Here is a 17,445-nt window from a genome sequence, read left to right as displayed (position 1 = left end):
GTGAGGGGGGCATCTTGTCATCTTTAACACTTGCTCCTTCAAATGTCTAACTACTACATTAATTTGCTACAGCTCTCCTGTCTGGCTACAGTTTCAACCATCAAGAGAATAAGAGAATAGTCCTCTTCACCATTGCAACTTGAAACTCCTGGGTCACTAGCTTTTCAGAACTTTGTAAATCCCTGTATATGCTCATTTCTTGGGTCAAACATTACACAAAATGACTGTAGCATCCTGGTAGTGGTCCTTTAATATTTTTTCTTTGGTCATAATATGAACTCTGTCAGTTCTTAGTGGGCACTGAACATGAGTGACAGAAATCGAAGAATAAATATGTGATACTAATATTCAGTGTATAGCAGTATCAGACCTGTATTGCTAATGGATTTTTACTTTTTAAAATATTTCATAGTAAATTATCACCCATTGTTTTCCATTCTTAAGTGCTATGCAATGTTGACTAAGTGCCTCACAAGGAATAGTGATGTATTGCTTGTTGATTAGTCAAATAATTTAACTTCGTAATGAGTATGTGACTTTAAACTGAAGTTGAATACTGTAGTGCTTAGTCCCTTTGAATTTCATCTGAAAACTCAAGTTTTCTTATAGCTTTTGGATTGATTGGTACCTACATTGTTCCAGTGCATATACATGTTTGTACAATGTGTTGGATTGGCATTACTTCTGACATTGATGCTTATTTAGCAATAAAACAGGGAAAGGATAATTTAATTTTAAGAAATGCTTATCCTTTATTGACTCTCAGAAGCCTGTCTCAAGAGGCAGATTCTGGCCCTAGGTGATACACCAGTACCAATGGCATGACACACTAATGTACACACCCAGACCAGTCTCATTTTTAATCACCTTGTTGACAAGTATTTGGAATTTAGCAGCAACCACAAACATAAAAATATGTGGAAAATGTATACATTTTTTAGTTGGGATTCTTGTTTTTGTATATTTTTCCTTTTTTCCCTTGTTCTACTTTGGTTTAGACATTTTGAATATTTTATTTCTTTGTCTTCTCTGTGTTTGTCTTGCTTATGTTAAAAGCTTATTTAAATAATTTTGTTCTTGTTGATAAGTAGTGGCTTCTATCTTGCTACTCTCAAATGAAGTACATTTTTGCCCAGTGTCTTTCTGATTGTGGGGCCATAAACACTGCCATTTGTAGAGGCAAAAGAAGAGAGCAATTTTTTAGAATAACTTTTTCTAAATAATTTTATATTTTACTTTGGACAGGCTGACTACTCCTGGGACTATTCACTGCTGTTCCCAGTATTTTCCATTTGGAGATTATGGCTTTCCCTGTGGTTTGATGGAGTCTGCAAGCCTTAGAAATGACTTTGTAGCCCCTTCCAGAATAAGATACAAGCATCTTTTTTTCTGATCTTTTGGATATTCCTTTGATTTTGGCATTATGTGCTTGTGGAATCTTTGTGTGAGAAACTTGACTTCAGCAGTATGGTTAAAAACACCTGAGGTTTATACTAAACGTGGCTGACTGTAATCAAGTCTGACCGTTTTATATCAGCGGTCAGCAATTATTCCTCTAATCGGGGTTGATGAGTCTAGGGGACAGTTACTCTTTCACACAGTGTTCAATAATTTTGTTCATTAGATTAGTGAAATAATGTGTTATTTGTTGACTTAGGTGATTTGTATCAAATATATATGTACTAGACATTAATCCCATTACAATAATGGGCCCTAGAACAGTAGTCCATAAACATTAGTAGGAACAGTCTATATTAAATGGCAAGGGACCTTTTACCTCATTAAATTTTTTCCGTAAAATGCCTGTAATTTTCTCTGACAGTAATACTGGCTTTGCTGTCCATAATATGCGTTTAATTTTCTGTCACAACAGTGGGCAATCAGCAGATTCCCCCCAGCAACTGATGTAATGTGCGCGAAAATAAATCTACTTTTACTTTATACTTTACCGGGCCAAGATTCTTTACGGAAAAGAAACTGAATGTGCAGTGGCGCTATTTAATGTCACTTGCCTAACTCATTTCAGAAACATTCTAAAGGGGAGGACTAAACAAAGCTCCTTGGACAGGTTTCTATTGAAACGCCCTGCGAATGAAAGTGATGAAAGCGTGGCAAAAAGTAAAAAACTAGTGACGAAGAAAATTAAGCAAAAGTGAAGTGAAAGAAAAAAACATTACAATATGCTAATCGGCTTTGCCAACGTCTGTTTATTTCTTTAGATTCTCTTTTGTGTATTAGGTTTTATTTTGTTTGTATACAATATTTGTTCATTATAAATACATTTTTCTTATGTTGAAAACATTTAACAAAAAATTGGGGTGGTTTTTTGGGGGCTGGCACGAATTAATCTCATTTCAATTAATTTCAATGGGGAAAATTAATTTGAGATATGAGCATTTTGACTTACGAGCTCGGTCACGGAACGAATTAAACTCGTATCTCAAGGTATCACTGTATAATACATAATGACTTATTCATCACTAGATCTCCTAAACCCCAAGTCCTAGAATTTTTAAATTTGGCATGCAGGTTTGTTTTACGGTCTAGGTGAGAGAAAAGAATGGATTTTATGAAACTTACCCTAATGGAATGAAACTACTCCTTCTTTTATTTTTGTTGATGCCATACAGTGAAGTCAAATTTAACAAATCGAAGCAAAATATGTCCTCCACCCAAGAGATAGAGAGAGGAGCCAGCAACCAGAGCTACTCTATAAAATGAGCAAGAAAAGCAGGGTGTTCTTTTCCCTGAAATGGTAGCTTATTCTAAAATGTTATTGATTAGATCCTACCATATTTTGAAAAAGTTTTTGAACAGATCCTCTAAGTGAGAATTACATTTTTTTTCCAATTGTAGGTAGTATAGAACATCAATTACCCACTGACTTAAGAGTGGTGGGGTGGGATTCTTCCAGTTGAGCAAGATAAGTCTGTGTGCTAGTAGTGTAGTAGAGGAAATTAGTTTATTTGTCCTTCTCCACTTTAAAGCAGTCTGGGAGTACATCAAAGACAGCTGTTAATGGATTGGGAGTGATTGTGACACCAAGGCTGTCTGATAGGCATGCAGAGATTTTTGTCCAAAATGTGTTAATTTAGTGCACATCCAGAACATGTGGCCCAGTGAGGCTGGAGATAGATTGCAACGTTCAAAGGTTGAATCTTTTCCTGGAAACATTTTGGAAAATTTTAAACAAGATAAATGTGCTTGATGAAAGATTTTAAGTTGAATGACTGAATGCTTTGCACATATGGACCTCGAGTTTATTCTGTACATGGCTGTCTTCCATTCCTTTTCTGAAATATTGAGTGACAGATCCTTTCCTCAATGTACTCTGGAGTCTTTGAAAGGAAGAGATTTTAAAATATTTTCATAAATTGTAGAGGTGCTATCTGAGTCTTCAAGCCTGATCAATAATTCTTCTGGAATAAAATAAGGTGGAAGATGTAGAAAATTTGTAATGTTCTGTTTAGCAAAGTTTCTCGCTTGAAAGTAGTGGGGGAAATGTGTTGATGAGAAGTTGTATTTGAAGCATAATTGTTCGTAGGATGCAAAGACAGTGTCTATTTAAAGTTTCTAAGTGTTTTAATCCCGGACATTTTCCAGACATTGCATAGTGTATATGCTTAAAAGGGTGGAAAACTGTTGTTATGTAGTGGTGCAACAGATAAAAGCTTTTCTGTCCTAAAGTGCTTCCTACATTGGTTCCATATTCTGAGAAAATGAAGGGTAATTGGACTTTCAGTGTAATGGTGGTAGTTTGTATTAACTGGGGCACAGAAAAGGAAATATAAAGAAGTACTGCAAGATTTTATTGCTATTGCAGACCAGGCTTATGGATATTCATCAATTTATGTCGATGTCCAGGTCTTTATAGCTTGTATATTTGCCACCCAGTAATAAAATTTAAAGTTGTGTAGTGCCATGCCCCCTTCTGCTTTAGGTTATTGTCGAGTCATGCTTTAGATGCGTGGATGTTTAAAATTTCAAATAAAAGAAGTTATGATTGAGTCTGATTTCTTAAAAAATTAGTTGGTAATGTATACGGGGATACTTTAAAATAGGAAGAGCAGCTTGGGAAGGATGGTCATCTTAACAATGTTGATTCTCCCTGCTAATGGCTAGAGGCTAGACCATCTAGTCATTTCTTTGACCCAGGAAGGTGGTTGGCTTGCCGCATAAGGTCGCGGGAGTCTTAGGACTTGGGAAGTGAAAGCCCCAGTGTGAGCGCCTTGGTTGCTGGGGAGCCCAAGTCACGGTCTGGTGGAGCCCACTGGAGCCAGGGTCCGGGAAGACAAACAGACCAGCAGGAACAGAAGGACAGCTGCAGGTAGGGCAACTCCCCTGGTGCATATCCTGGATGGGGGAGTTGTCAGTTAAAGAAGGCACCGAGTTTTGTTTTAAAGGACTACTTCCTGCCATTGTTTTAACCACGTTTTAACTGGATCTATTTATGGGACTTTAACCTCCTCATTTTTCATTTGTTTTTAACGGATTATTTATTTAATGACTTTTGGATGCACTGCACTGTTTCTTTGAACACTGTTTTGTTTTGTTTTTAATAAGCACTTTGCATCTTTTTGCACCATCCTCTTACTTCGTTGTGTCCTCACTGATCAGCTCATCCGGTGACATTACCAACAGTGTCGGGTTCAAAAGCTCCCAAAAAGTTACAGGGAGCATAAAGAACCCGCTTCATCACAGTAGTGGAGCTAACTTATTTGAGAATTTATTTATTTATTTTTTGAAATTTCACTGAGTTGCCATCAGGGCCAGCTGCTTTCTCACATTGAAGTGAGTTTTATAGCATGTAGTAATTCTGAAAGTATCAGAGGTTTATCCAGTTCTGCAGCACTAAGACTAATCTAGATGTGGTATCTCTAATGAATCAAGAAATTCATTTGATTGTGTCTCATCTTTTCTGAAACTGAGTAGAATAGAAGGACTTCTAGTACTCTCTAAATGTGTCAGTTATATTTTTATAGTCAATAATTTTATCTCCAACTGTGTTGTTAATTGCTGTTATTGATTTACGTACTACTTGCTTATGGAGTTGTTGGGCTAAGATCTTATTTCCTTCCTTACCTTTTCTCTGTGTTCATAATAAAGAGGTCACGATTAAAACTAAGCTGTCAAGAGGTTAAATTGGGATTACAAAACCTGTCTTTTCCTATAGAGTGCCTCATTTGGAGACCTAGTGTATTCTAGATCTATTCTGGTCATTTTGCTGATTAACTCAGATGCCTTCTTAGTTTCCATTTTATTTTTGTGTGAAAGATCAGTCCTCTTAAAAATTCCTTCAGAGTTTCCCAGAATATACCTGCTGAGACCTCTGAGGATGGATTTGTCTCAATAAAATTGCATGGATATGAATTCTGTATAGTTCTCATTAGGTAATGACAGGGGGTGAAGACACCGGGTGTGAGATGAGTGTGTAGGACACAGTAATTTAAACTCCATGGTCAGAGATGTCAATAATGTCATACGTACAAGATTTAATAGTAGGCAAGAAATTCCTGCCTATGAGGAAATAATTTGTTCTTGACTAACAATGATGTACAGGTGAGAAGAAGGAGTTTGCTCATAGGTTAGGATTAAGAACCTCCATGGGTCAGATAAGTTATGATCTGTTGCAAACTGTGTAATTATCTTTGCAGTATTAGATGTTATCACTGTTGTATCTGAGGATCTATCCAGGTTTGGATTTAAAACACTAAGTTTCCATCCATTATAATTTTGTGAGTGTTCACATTAGGGTAGTTGCAAATACATTTTGGAAGAAAGCTCTGTCATCTGCGTTAGATGCATAGATATTAATCAAAATCACTTTACTATTAGATAAATTTCCTGTCACCATGACCTATCTCCCTTCAGAATCTGATATTACATCTGACACTACAAATGGGATAGTTATATGTATTCAGATTCCCACAGCCCTGGTTTTCTTTGTATTGCTACAGTGAAAAATTTTCCCAGACCACACTCTTTGCGCCCTAAAACTGGTACCTGCTTAATAAGCGAGTCTCCTGTAAAAATACTGTCTTTGCATTTAGACTTGTTAAGTGCAAGAGTATGTTCTTTCTCTTTAATTCATGATTGAGACCCTTGACATTCCTGCTCACAAAGTTCACTATTTGGTCATGGAAATAGACTACGATAGACTAATGATATAATCTTAAAAAGTCCAAAAATAATAGACCCAAGGGTATGACGTTAAAGAAGGGGGGAAAAAAAAACCTGTAAAAAACACTAAAAGGCTGGTTACTTTATTTAAGTTTAACAAAAAGACAATAGCTTGTTACTTTGTGGTAGCCAAAGTATACATATAATTAATGAAAGAAATTTTAATATAATTACTGATGCTTAAACAATAACTGTTTACTTTTTGGTAACCAATTAGCCAAGATGTAGCCATAAGTGGCCCAAATGTGCATCTAATTAATGAAAGGAATATCAATATAATAATTGCAGCTTAATTAAAAAAAGAGGAAAGGGATGGCTAGAAAAGAAGTATAATATAAGATAAAAAATAAAGAAAATACAATATAGAGTTGCAGCAAATTTCACTTTACAAATGGTCCATAATGCAAGCTTCGAGTAGAATCTTCTTTGCCTTATCAGTTTCAGTTTTACAGTACAGGATGTCAGTATTTGGTACAGTATATTGCACACAGGTTCTTTGTCTATTAGATGTTCGCTGGACTAGCTCAGTACCATGCAACACACAGGAAACAATACCGCCTTGGTTGAGGGGTGACACGTTATAGAGCCTGATTGATGAGGGTAGAAATGATCTCACATTGCACTCCTTGAAGCAATCCATCTGTCTGTCTGTTACTGATATACTGTACTTCTCTGTTTAGCTAAAACGTCATCCAGAGTTTAAGAGTAATTGTTTAGAATGGCAGTTAGCTTCTTAAGTGAACTCTGTTCTACCACTAAATTCAGTGAGTCCAGCCTGACTTCCAGTGTGGCAGATTGTTTATTCTGTTGGTATCACCTGCACTAATTACATTCAACCAGCATATGAATTTCAGTGGACACTACAGACTTGTTTGAAAACATGTAAGGTCGAATTTATACTTCACGCGATGCGACGCATGCTGCAGCGGACACTCCTGCTATGCAAGCGTTGTAGTGTTTATACTTGCGTGCATACTTTACGGAAATCTAGAGGAATCCGCCAGGTGGCAGTGCGAGATATTATCACGGTGAGAACATGTTCGGCTTCTCTGTGTGGTGAATTGCCTAGAACACCCATTAAATTCCGATGACACGATACCATAATATCTCTGAAAAGGATGTTTATTGATTAAATCCAGGGATGTGTCCATTCCAGCAAGCATTGGGCACGAGTGAGAAACAATCCCTGGACGAGGCCTCAGCTCATCGCAAGGTGAATACAAGCACACACATACACTAGCGTCATTTTAGCGGCACCAAATCCCCAAATCTGCATATCTTTGGAAGGAAACTGGAGCACACTGAGGAAACCCAGCAGGAAAATATGGAAACTCCAGGCAAGGAATATTAGCAACGTGACTCCCTGCAAGACAGCAGCGCTAACGCTCTGCCACTATGTCACCCCCATGTGTGTAATTATTAACAGTATTCATTATTTAAACAAAATTACCGATTTATCTGTAAAATGTAATATACATACATTAAAGCTTTTCATCATGAAAATGATATCAAGTATAAATCTAAGGATTCTAAATGTGCAGAGAGTTGGAATATCATACATTTAATGTGCTCAGTGTGGCAATCTATTGCTGGCGATTCGCTACTGTCAGGACCAGAGGAAGCCCTAGAAAAAAAAGACGGCACAGAAGATGGTATGTGAGACTTTTAAAATGTATCGTGTCATTACGATCGGGAATATGCGACGATTGAATATAAAAGCGCCACGAATACATCTGTATGTCGGCATTTTGCTTCACCACGTCGAACCATTTATCAAACATCGAAGAGCGCACACCGATCTTGTAGGATCCTCAAAGCAGCTTTCTGTCACATGTAGATAGTAAACACAGACTCTGATGTCACATTCCAACTTTTAGCACACTGCGCCCCCCGACTTTTTGCTGGTACTGCAACTCTTGCACACATCGCGTTAATTTCTGAGGACCTGCTCAGAGGATGCATTAAATGAACGCTGAGAACATGTGGCAGCCATGATGCGGGCGCGTATGTGTTCTGAGCTTGAAGTATAAACAAGCCCTAAGAGTGGCCTGCATACAACAAACAACCACTGCCTCCACAAGTAATAGAGGCAACTCTGACCCTACTTTTATATAGCCTCTGTGTTCATACTCCAGACAAGCATGTCATTTTGATGCACCCCATGGTACAGTACTTAAATGTCCTCACCCTCCTCTACATCTTCACCATCAGTGAGAATTGGGTGGCAGAGTGGACCTGACCCTTCTGAAGTGTATGATTATCTACCTTTCTCTTACTGATGTTGAGCTATACAGTACGTGGTTCAGTTTGCACCATTCCTCCACTAGTATCCTATATTCATTCTCCTGCCTACCACTGATGCACCCAGCTATGCCCGTGTCATTGGAAAATTGCTGCAGATAACAAGATGACTGTATCTAAAGTCTAAGTTGTACAGGGTAACCAGGAACAGAACCAGTACATTTCCCTGTGAATCCCCTGTGCTATTCATGGCCATACTTGATACACAGTTGTTAAGCTGTAAAAGTTGTGGTCTAACAGTTAAGTAGTCCATTATACAGGACACAGTAGTAGCATCAACCCATTTTGACTGGAGCTTCTTTCCCTGTAGTTTTGAGCAGTATGTTGTTGAGTACATTAGTTAAATTGAAAAACAATATTCTCACCCTGCTACCCTGTTTCTCCAGAAGGGAGTTGGCTCTATTCAGCAGATAGATGATATACTGTATGTTAATCCTCCACTTGATTCTTTCATTTTCTTTTTTAGTCTCTTAAGTAGTCCTATAATTAGCTTGACAATATTTAGAAGTTTTGCAAAGGGATATAATTTGAGGCCTTGGCACTGCAACAAAAAATTAATTTAAGTAATTTGCTTTTCTCATATTAATATGACAACTATTGTGTCAATTGGATTCCTCTCATGTGAACATGATAGCAGTATTGTTAGCGTGCTGTATCATATTGGGCATCAAGTGCCACTGATGAAAACTTTGAAGGTTCACTATATTCCATGATACCTCTTATTAGATTTTGCAAATTTTGTACATAAACTTGAGTTTTTTTTTTTTTCTGGCACTAAATCAAATACCAGATTACAAACCTATTTTATACATGTCTGTGCTTTAAAATGTACAAATTCCACTTACAAATGCTACACATTCCACATTAGGATGGCACAGAATCAAATGCTGAGTATAGACAGAGTCCAAAAGTAGATAACAGTGACAGAATGTGATAATCTCATTATAATGCCGAAATGTTTTTAGTCTAAACACTTCTTTAGCAGGATCTTAACAGGAGTTATCATTTTAAATGTTTTGACACTTGAAGCATAGTTTTAAATAAGTAAAGATCAAATATTCATAATTTTATCTTCATGTGGGAAACACTTAGTATGTGTAAGGGAATTCCCTTTAATTCTTCTGATGAAATAAAGAGAAGATGATGACGAAACGTGGGATAACAATATTTTTCATGAGGAACGTGAAAATGGGAAAGAGACAATCTGAAAGCAACCATTCTTTTTTTATAAAGCATGAAATATAAATTTTGCAAATTTAATGGCTTTAACCATTAAGTACAAATACACTGTGTAGCTGGCAAAATAAAACAGTAATTAGTTAAGGAAAGTGATAAATTGTGTGAGTGGTTAGCTAAGAATTACATTCAAAGTGGTGCTGGGCGGTATACCGGTTCATACCAAAAACCATTTTTTATTTTTGTTATGATAGGGATTTTTCTTATACCGCAACACCAGTTTAAATAGCCTAAACAATGTTCAGAACGTGGCGCTGCAGGAAACTGTTTAAGGGGGGACCTTTTTCACTGCTGCCTTGCTAAACATATATACAATGGAGTACATGCGTTAGTGGAGGTATTGAATGGTGAAAATGAACAGAGAACATTTTGAAACTGAAGCTGTAGCAGACGATATAGTTGAACATGATGACACAGAAGAACCTTTGCCGAAAAAAGGAGCCGTCTCTGTTGTCTGGAGATACTTTGATTTTATAAGGTCGGATGTGGACCATTATGTTCAAATGTGTGAATACTGTTTCTTTACAACTGGATAATACTGCAATCCAAGTTGTACTTGTTTTATTTTTTTTTCGGTACTTTCTAATAGTGTAACGAAATGTTGAATTTATTCTCGACATTTCCACTGTAATGTCGGCGCTTATGACGAGAATAAAGTCGACATTTTGACTTTATTCTTGTAATCTGTCATTAATTAACCCTAATTTTAGATTTTCTCAAACCCCGTAATAAGTTAATGTAGCACATTAAATGCTTTGTGTTGTGTTCTCTGACCCAGTTGTTAATTGCTACGTGCTCCTTAAACTGACTTCCTCTTGCTCTAAGAGAAAGCGCAGGCAGCGATCACCCTACAGAATACATTACCTTCATGATATTTCTGCTCCCTGAACATCTAAAATGCTAAGATAAATATCATTTTCATGATGAAATGCATTAAAGCATGTATTAATCATGTGGGGGCACGGTGGCGTGGAGGGTGCAATGCTGCATCGCAGCAAAGGGGTCCCGGGTGTTCCCTGCCTTGAATTTGCATGTTTTCCTGGTGGGTTTACTCGGCGTGCTTCAGTTTTTTTCAAAGTCATGTAGGATGTGGGGTTTTGTTATGCTATATTGACCCTGCTAGTGTATGTATTGCTCATTTCACCCTGCGATGTGCTGGCGCCCTGTTCAGGATTTGCCCCTGCCTCACACACAGTGCTTGCTGGGATGGGTGCAACCCTGAATGGATGGCATAAGTAAACATGTATAACAAAGATTTTTTTAAAGTTCTGAACACTCTGTGGTCTAAGTTTATAACTAGTTTTAATTTCACAAAGACGTTTATCGTGTGGTGATTGGTTATGTGGAGAAAGAAACAGGAAAGATAGGAACTGGGGGTTTGGTACATCAGACAGAGACAGCATGCATGCAATAAAGAAAGGCCGCTCAGAAGAACATCCATTAAATTCTGTGTTCGTGTCTCCGACCACCAGATCACGAACCCAACATTTACACAATATTTAAGTTAAACCTGTGCGATACCCATTCAACATCCTCGTCACACCTGCCATAAAGTTCTCTATACTGAACGTACACCTGGGGACCCCTTACATGCGAGGAAGCAGCACTACCATGCATGTTTAATACCTGCTTTAATGCATTTCATCATGAAAATTTATCTTGGCATTCTACATTTTCAGAGCACCCAAATATCATGAAGGTAATGTATTCTGTGTGGTGATCGCTGCCTGCGCCTCCTCTTAGAGCAAGAGGAAGTCAGTTTAAGGAGCACGTAGCAATTAACAACTGGGTCGGGGAACACAGCACAATACATTTAATGTACTACATTAACTTTTATTACGGGGTTTGAGAAAATCTAGTAAATTAAACATTGATTTTAGGATGAAGTTTAGTTTACAACATTCTACTTTAATGACAAAATAAACTATGAGAATAAAGTGGAAATGTCAACTTTAATCTTGACATAAACGGTGAGAATAAAGTAGAATTGTCGACTTTAATCTCGACATAAGTGTCGTGATTAAAGTGGAAATGTCGAGAATAAAGTCAACATGTCGACTTTATTCTTGACAGTTTTTTTTTTCTTCACTGTGTCTGTATTTTTTTTTTCTTCACTGTGGCCCTAATATGCTTCCATAGGGCTATACCACAAATAGCATTATAAATGCAAGTTGCAGTTTTATTATTTATGTATATAGCTTAGCTTGAAGCAAGATCCATATTAATGCAGTTTGCCTTAATGATGGTTCAGCTGGTAAAGATGTCAAGTTGCACTTGTTTTATTTTTTTTTAATTTGGTGAATACTGTGTAATGCACCTGGGCTTGAAGTCTTGGAAGTAATAGTATATAGGTTAAATATTATGCAATTTAATGATGGTAAAGTTTTTTAAAAAGTCACTTTAATGTGTCAGTGGACAGAGATTGTTAACATTAACAAAGTGTAGTTGGTTTACAAAAAATATTTACTATTTATTCCTTTTCTAAGACATGTTCAGTGCAATACAACTTTTGACAAGCACCTCTGGATATTTTACTAAGTCTAAATGCCTCTTTGGATGGTTGAAAATATGTTGTCAAAATTTTAGTTTAAGTTGTTTGCAATCTTTGTTCAATAAAAAGGCTCTATTTTGACTGCATCTGTTATGCAATGTGATTCCTTCTCTTCATTAGTGCCACCCCCTTGAAAACTATTACTTTATGGGGCCATGCAAACCTGTATTAATACTTGTGTGCATATTAAAAAATTCTCATGACAGTGGAATAGGTTATTCTTAGCCAGTAATTGCAGTGGAAAATGTGGTTAACATCCTCTCTTGCATGGGAAAAAAATACCGTCCAATACCGTGAAACCGGTATAATTTTGAAAATTACCATGATATAGAATTTTTGTCATACCGCCCAGTACTAATTGAAAGTAAAAGTTGCACTTGTAATTGTCAGTCACGCTAATTATTAGTGAATCCAGAAGAGCATAGGAATTTAGACATTTGCATATATTCAGTGTAAGTACTGTGTTTATATAGCATATAATAATGGAAAGTGCAGTTATAAACCTAAAACATGGAACATCCAATGCAGATTTTAAGGCTACTGGAATTGAAAAGGGAAAATTGAATATATTACACATCAGTTATTTACAATTGTTATTGATAAGAGGATACACCAGTCAACATTTTCTTACTGAGATGGATGTTTAAAAGCTTTACCATGCATTATCCGTACAGTCATGCAAAAATGTAAATTCACCCATAAAATGTTTTTTCTTTTTTTAACATATATGGGCATGTCAAAATTTTATCTTTCTTTGAATAGTATCTGAACAGATAAAGTTGATGTAATTGAAAAGAAAAAAAAATGATTTTTTTTTTTTTTTACTTAAATTTATGCAGTGGAAAATGAATAAGTATATCATTTCCTTCTTTTGAAAAAGTAAGTATATCCTTGGCTCTAATAGCTGGTTTTGCCCCCTTTATGAGAAGCAATCTTAACTAGGTGTCTCCTGTAGGTGTCTGTCAGTTTCTGACATTGACTTAGAGAGAGTTTTTCCCACTCATTTTTCAGCTGTGCGATGTTTGTGGGGTTTCTTGCATGCACAGCTATTTCAGACTCTCTCAGCATCTCAGTGGGATTCAGAACTTTAACCTGGCCATTAAATAACCTTCCATTTCTTTCTTTATAGGCATTTCCTGGTGGATTTACTGGTATATTTATGGATTTTTACATGTTGCAAGGTCTAGTCTCAGCTGAGCTTCAATCTTCTCACAGATGATTTCATATTATCTTTAAGCACCCTCTAGTTCAATGTAGAATTCGTAGTGAATTCTGTGATGAGGAGCTGACGAGGCCCAGATGCAACAAGGCACCCTTAAACTATAACGTTTACCACACTTTACAGGTGGCTGGTTAAAGGCTGTCTTGTGTTTTTTCACAAAACATGTCTTCTGGTATTGTGCCAGATAACTTTTATTTTTGTATAGTCTGTCCAAAGCACATTGTTCCAGAAGGGCTGGTCTTTGGCTAGGTGTTTGTGGGTAAACTTTGGTCTTTCTCTAATGTTCTTCCTGGACAACAATGGTTTGTTCCTGGCACACCACCTATGTAGATTTAATTTGTACAGCTTCTTTCTAATGGTAGATTTGTGTATTTTGACATCAGCACTAGCAGCAACAGTTACCTGTAGGTCTTGTGATAAAATTCTAGGGTTTTTAGAAACTTCCTTCAGCATAATGTGTGCTTGTCTTTGGTTGAACTTACTGGCCTAGTCTAGTTGGCAGTTGTTGGAAATCTTCTCCACAGTGGAATGGCTGATTTCCAATTATTTGGAGATCTTTTTAATTCCATTCCCAGACTCATAGATGTGTATAACCTTCTTTCCGAAGGCCAAAGAGTGCTTTTTTGATCTAGACATGGTGATAAAACACACTTCAACAAGAAACAGCCAACCAAACATAATGTTTGACGTTTAAATAAGACAAGTTCCTCCAAGATCCTTTCTATTGATGTTCAAATTATTTTCATCTGGTCTGGTGTTCTTAATTTTCTTTTTTAGTATTTGAGATTGCGGTAAATGTAGGTGTGTATTTGCTTGCATTTTCCAGTTGTAAAATCTATGTTTATGTTTATTCAAATTCTACAATGGACTACAAAATGTAAATGTGGTATGATTTTTTTTATATCACCTTTATCTATATATACTGTTTCATTTAATATCAAATCTTGATATGTCCACTAGAAAAAAAAAAAACATTTCATGGGATATATTTACTTTTTCACATGCCTGTTTGTCAGGTATGTCATGTTCACGAGTGGATGGGAGTAACTGTAGCTGAGGCGAGTTGTGGGTGGCAGAAGTGTAATAAAAATTCAGCTTTAAACACCACTCTACCTTAGGGTACCATAGTATCATACAGGAAGCAAAACTGTCAAGGAATAAAGTTCTTTCAAGTGGACTTCAGTACTGCTTCCTATGCTATTATATGCAGCAAATTCCCATATTATTAACAAAGTTGCATTGAATTGAATAAAGGAAAAGAAAAATGTGTGTCCTTTAAAGTTTATCAATATTTTTTTGTTGTCCCTGATTAGATCCACAAGCTATACCTTAACATCTCACGTTAAATTTGAGGTAATCCAGCATTTTGAAAAAAAGTTTAAAAACAAAAAGATGAATTGTTAGTAAGGGTTTTTTGTAGCTAATTTTGTAATATCTTTTCTGCATATAATTGCTTTGTGTTGCATAAAATTGTCGTAAACATTCTATTTCCTGTTTGTTTTTTAACACTTATTCCAGAAATAAAACAAATGAAGCATTACTTCCAGCTGTTGCACTTGAAGCCTGTAGGTCTGTGTATCTTTGTTTTCAGAGCCAGGACAATTCTCTGTCAAGAAGACAGAACTATGTGGTTGCAGCCTCTAAATTCTGTGGCACGCAGAGTTTTAGCTGTTAAACATTTGTAGAAATCATTTGTCAAAACTACTTCTGAAGGCACCACTAGATCTTAAACAGACTAAGGCATGCTATCTAATTTTCCTTTCTTGTTTAGGTAAAAAGTGGTAAAGTAGCTATTGGCTTGTTTGTCTCTGTCTGAGTATGTTACTTTGTCTGTAGTCAGCTGGTATAAATTCACTCTTGCTTGGGACAAAAGAATTAAGCAAGAATTCACCAGCACCCAGTGCAAGTGGGACTTTTCACTCCATTTGTCTATTCACAAAGAAAACAAATTAACTTTATTTCCCAAGTCTGTCTGTGCCTTATTTATATAACTGCTACTGTATAGTAGACCAGGTTTTAGAGACAATTTTTAATTAGACTGTCTGTCCTCATTGAGTGTTATATTCTGCCTTAAACAAATTATCAGTAGCTACTCCAACTTTAGATACCTTGATTGGGTCTTTGAGCAACAAACAGCATGTTCTGACCTGGAACATGGGAGGTTTGGCACCACCCTTAATAAGATATGCCCCTGTCTGTAGTTACATTTTATAAATTCTTTTTTCTGTAAATGTTTTTCTGTACCTTTATTACAATATTTTGGGGGGTGTCAGCCTCAATAAATATTCCAATTTTGGTGATTTAATTTTGCTAAGGGTTACAGTAAGAGTGTTAGACCAACTCATTCAATGCACCTGTGTAAAATTAAATATTTGAGTATCATCTTATTTAAGCAATTCAAATTTTTTTTTTTTTTATAATTTTCCCGATTTTAAAGTGGCCTTTCAAAAATTGTAATTATTGCAATCATTTTTATAGAGTAACTTGCTGATCAGATTTTCATCCCCCACCTTGATAAGATGCCATTTTAGGAGAAGATGTTTTCTATATAGTTTTCACTATACAGAACTTAACCTTTTGTAATGAAAATTTGCATTAATATTGAAAATGTCTGTTTAAACTTTGTATACAGTACTACAATTATGACTTTTGGAATAGTTATTCAGTGTTGACATGCATCTGGAATTGTTTATCAAATTATCTGTCAGGTTCTTTTAGAAAGTCATTTGTGAACTGTTGTAAATTCTGAAGTGGAGTGGTGTTGGAGAGTTTGACATTAGATTTTTCCTGTTCGAATTTAAGTGCATTTGAGTTTACCAAAAAGCTGGAAATTCATGATTGGATAAGTCAGGCAATGGTCTTTTGAGCTTGACATTGACTAATGCATGGCTGTTGTCATTTGTAAGTCTTTTTTGTTGTGGGCATTAATGATTAAATAGTGACGGAAATGGTAGTGTATGGTTTGGGAATGCTTCCAAGTTATCTTGTATTTATTTATCTTCTGGCAAAAAAAAGATGGCGACATGGCAAGGTTCTGCAGGTTTCCTTGTAAAGAGGATACCTTTTGTAGTTCTCTTTTCCCACACCTTTCATATCAAAAGTTCCTCTGCAAATCACTGGAGCAACACACATTGCTTGTATAAAGGTTCTGTAGCATGATTATCTTGTTTTTTTATTCCAAGAATAACTCTATGGCCATAATGATAATGTTTAGCACTACAAGTGGTAATGTTCATTGTTTCCTATTTATATTTAGTATACATTTGTATATGTATTCATACTATATATGTATATATGATTTTTATTAATTTGTTTTCTTCTCTATCTTTTTTTGCAGGCTGTGGAGAGCATCTTGTTAGGACAATGCTGGCCAGGGAATGTTCAATAGCATTGCAGTCAGAAGATGCTCATCTTGCCTTGCTGGAGACTATGCAAAATAAATTCATCAGTAAGTACTTTTAAGTACTTATTTGACAGAGGGTACTGTGGTATACTTTAGAAAGCACACAATATTAAAATTAAAACATATCTGAGATATCAACAATTGGTTATTTCAGTAGCTTTCCTGCCACTTAATCAGCAGGGGTTATTTGATTAAAAATGGGGAAAAAGCTAATGATTTTCATTTTAATTTGCATGTGTTTATTTTGTGTTTTGCCAAGTAAACATTTCAATAGATCAATTCATACTGTGACATTTTTTTAGTAAAAGGAAATTTTCCCTTTTGAACTCTGTGGAAAGGTTGTTCCACTTACACTGCTGCCTCAAAGACACAGTGACAACAAAATAACATGTGAACTCAGATCAATCACAATATGAGTAATAGTTTTATACGTAGATTTTATTAAAGAATCTTTTAGTATGCACAAATCCGCAATTGGCCTCTGCCAGGAGACCCAATAATAGTTGACAGATGAATGCAGAAGTTAACTGAGGAGCTTTTGGTGCTCTTGCC

The 17,445-nt window shown here is 36.1% G+C and overlaps 1 protein-coding gene across 3 annotated transcripts in view; it reads left to right on the top strand.

Annotated features, from left to right (window-relative positions):
• tasp1 (taspase, threonine aspartase, 1) overlaps positions 1-17,445 on the top strand; it is a 145,175-nt gene that overhangs the window by 61,194 nt on the left and 66,536 nt on the right. For all 3 annotated transcript variants that reach the window (XR_007933617.1, XM_028820567.2, XM_028820566.2), the window contains exon 11: positions 16,828-16,938. Coding sequence is in view for 2 of the 3 variants with exons in the window: in XM_028820567.2 (XP_028676400.1) it covers positions 16,828-16,938 (111 nt within the window). In the remaining variant the exon portion in view is untranslated. The remainder of the gene's footprint in view (positions 1-16,827; positions 16,939-17,445) is intronic.

Source organism: Erpetoichthys calabaricus, chromosome 15 (genome assembly GCF_900747795.2).
Source record: "Erpetoichthys calabaricus chromosome 15, fErpCal1.3, whole genome shotgun sequence".
Taxonomy (NCBI): domain Eukaryota; kingdom Metazoa; phylum Chordata; class Cladistia; order Polypteriformes; family Polypteridae; genus Erpetoichthys; species Erpetoichthys calabaricus.
This window is presented reverse-complemented; position numbering and strand designations above follow the sequence as displayed.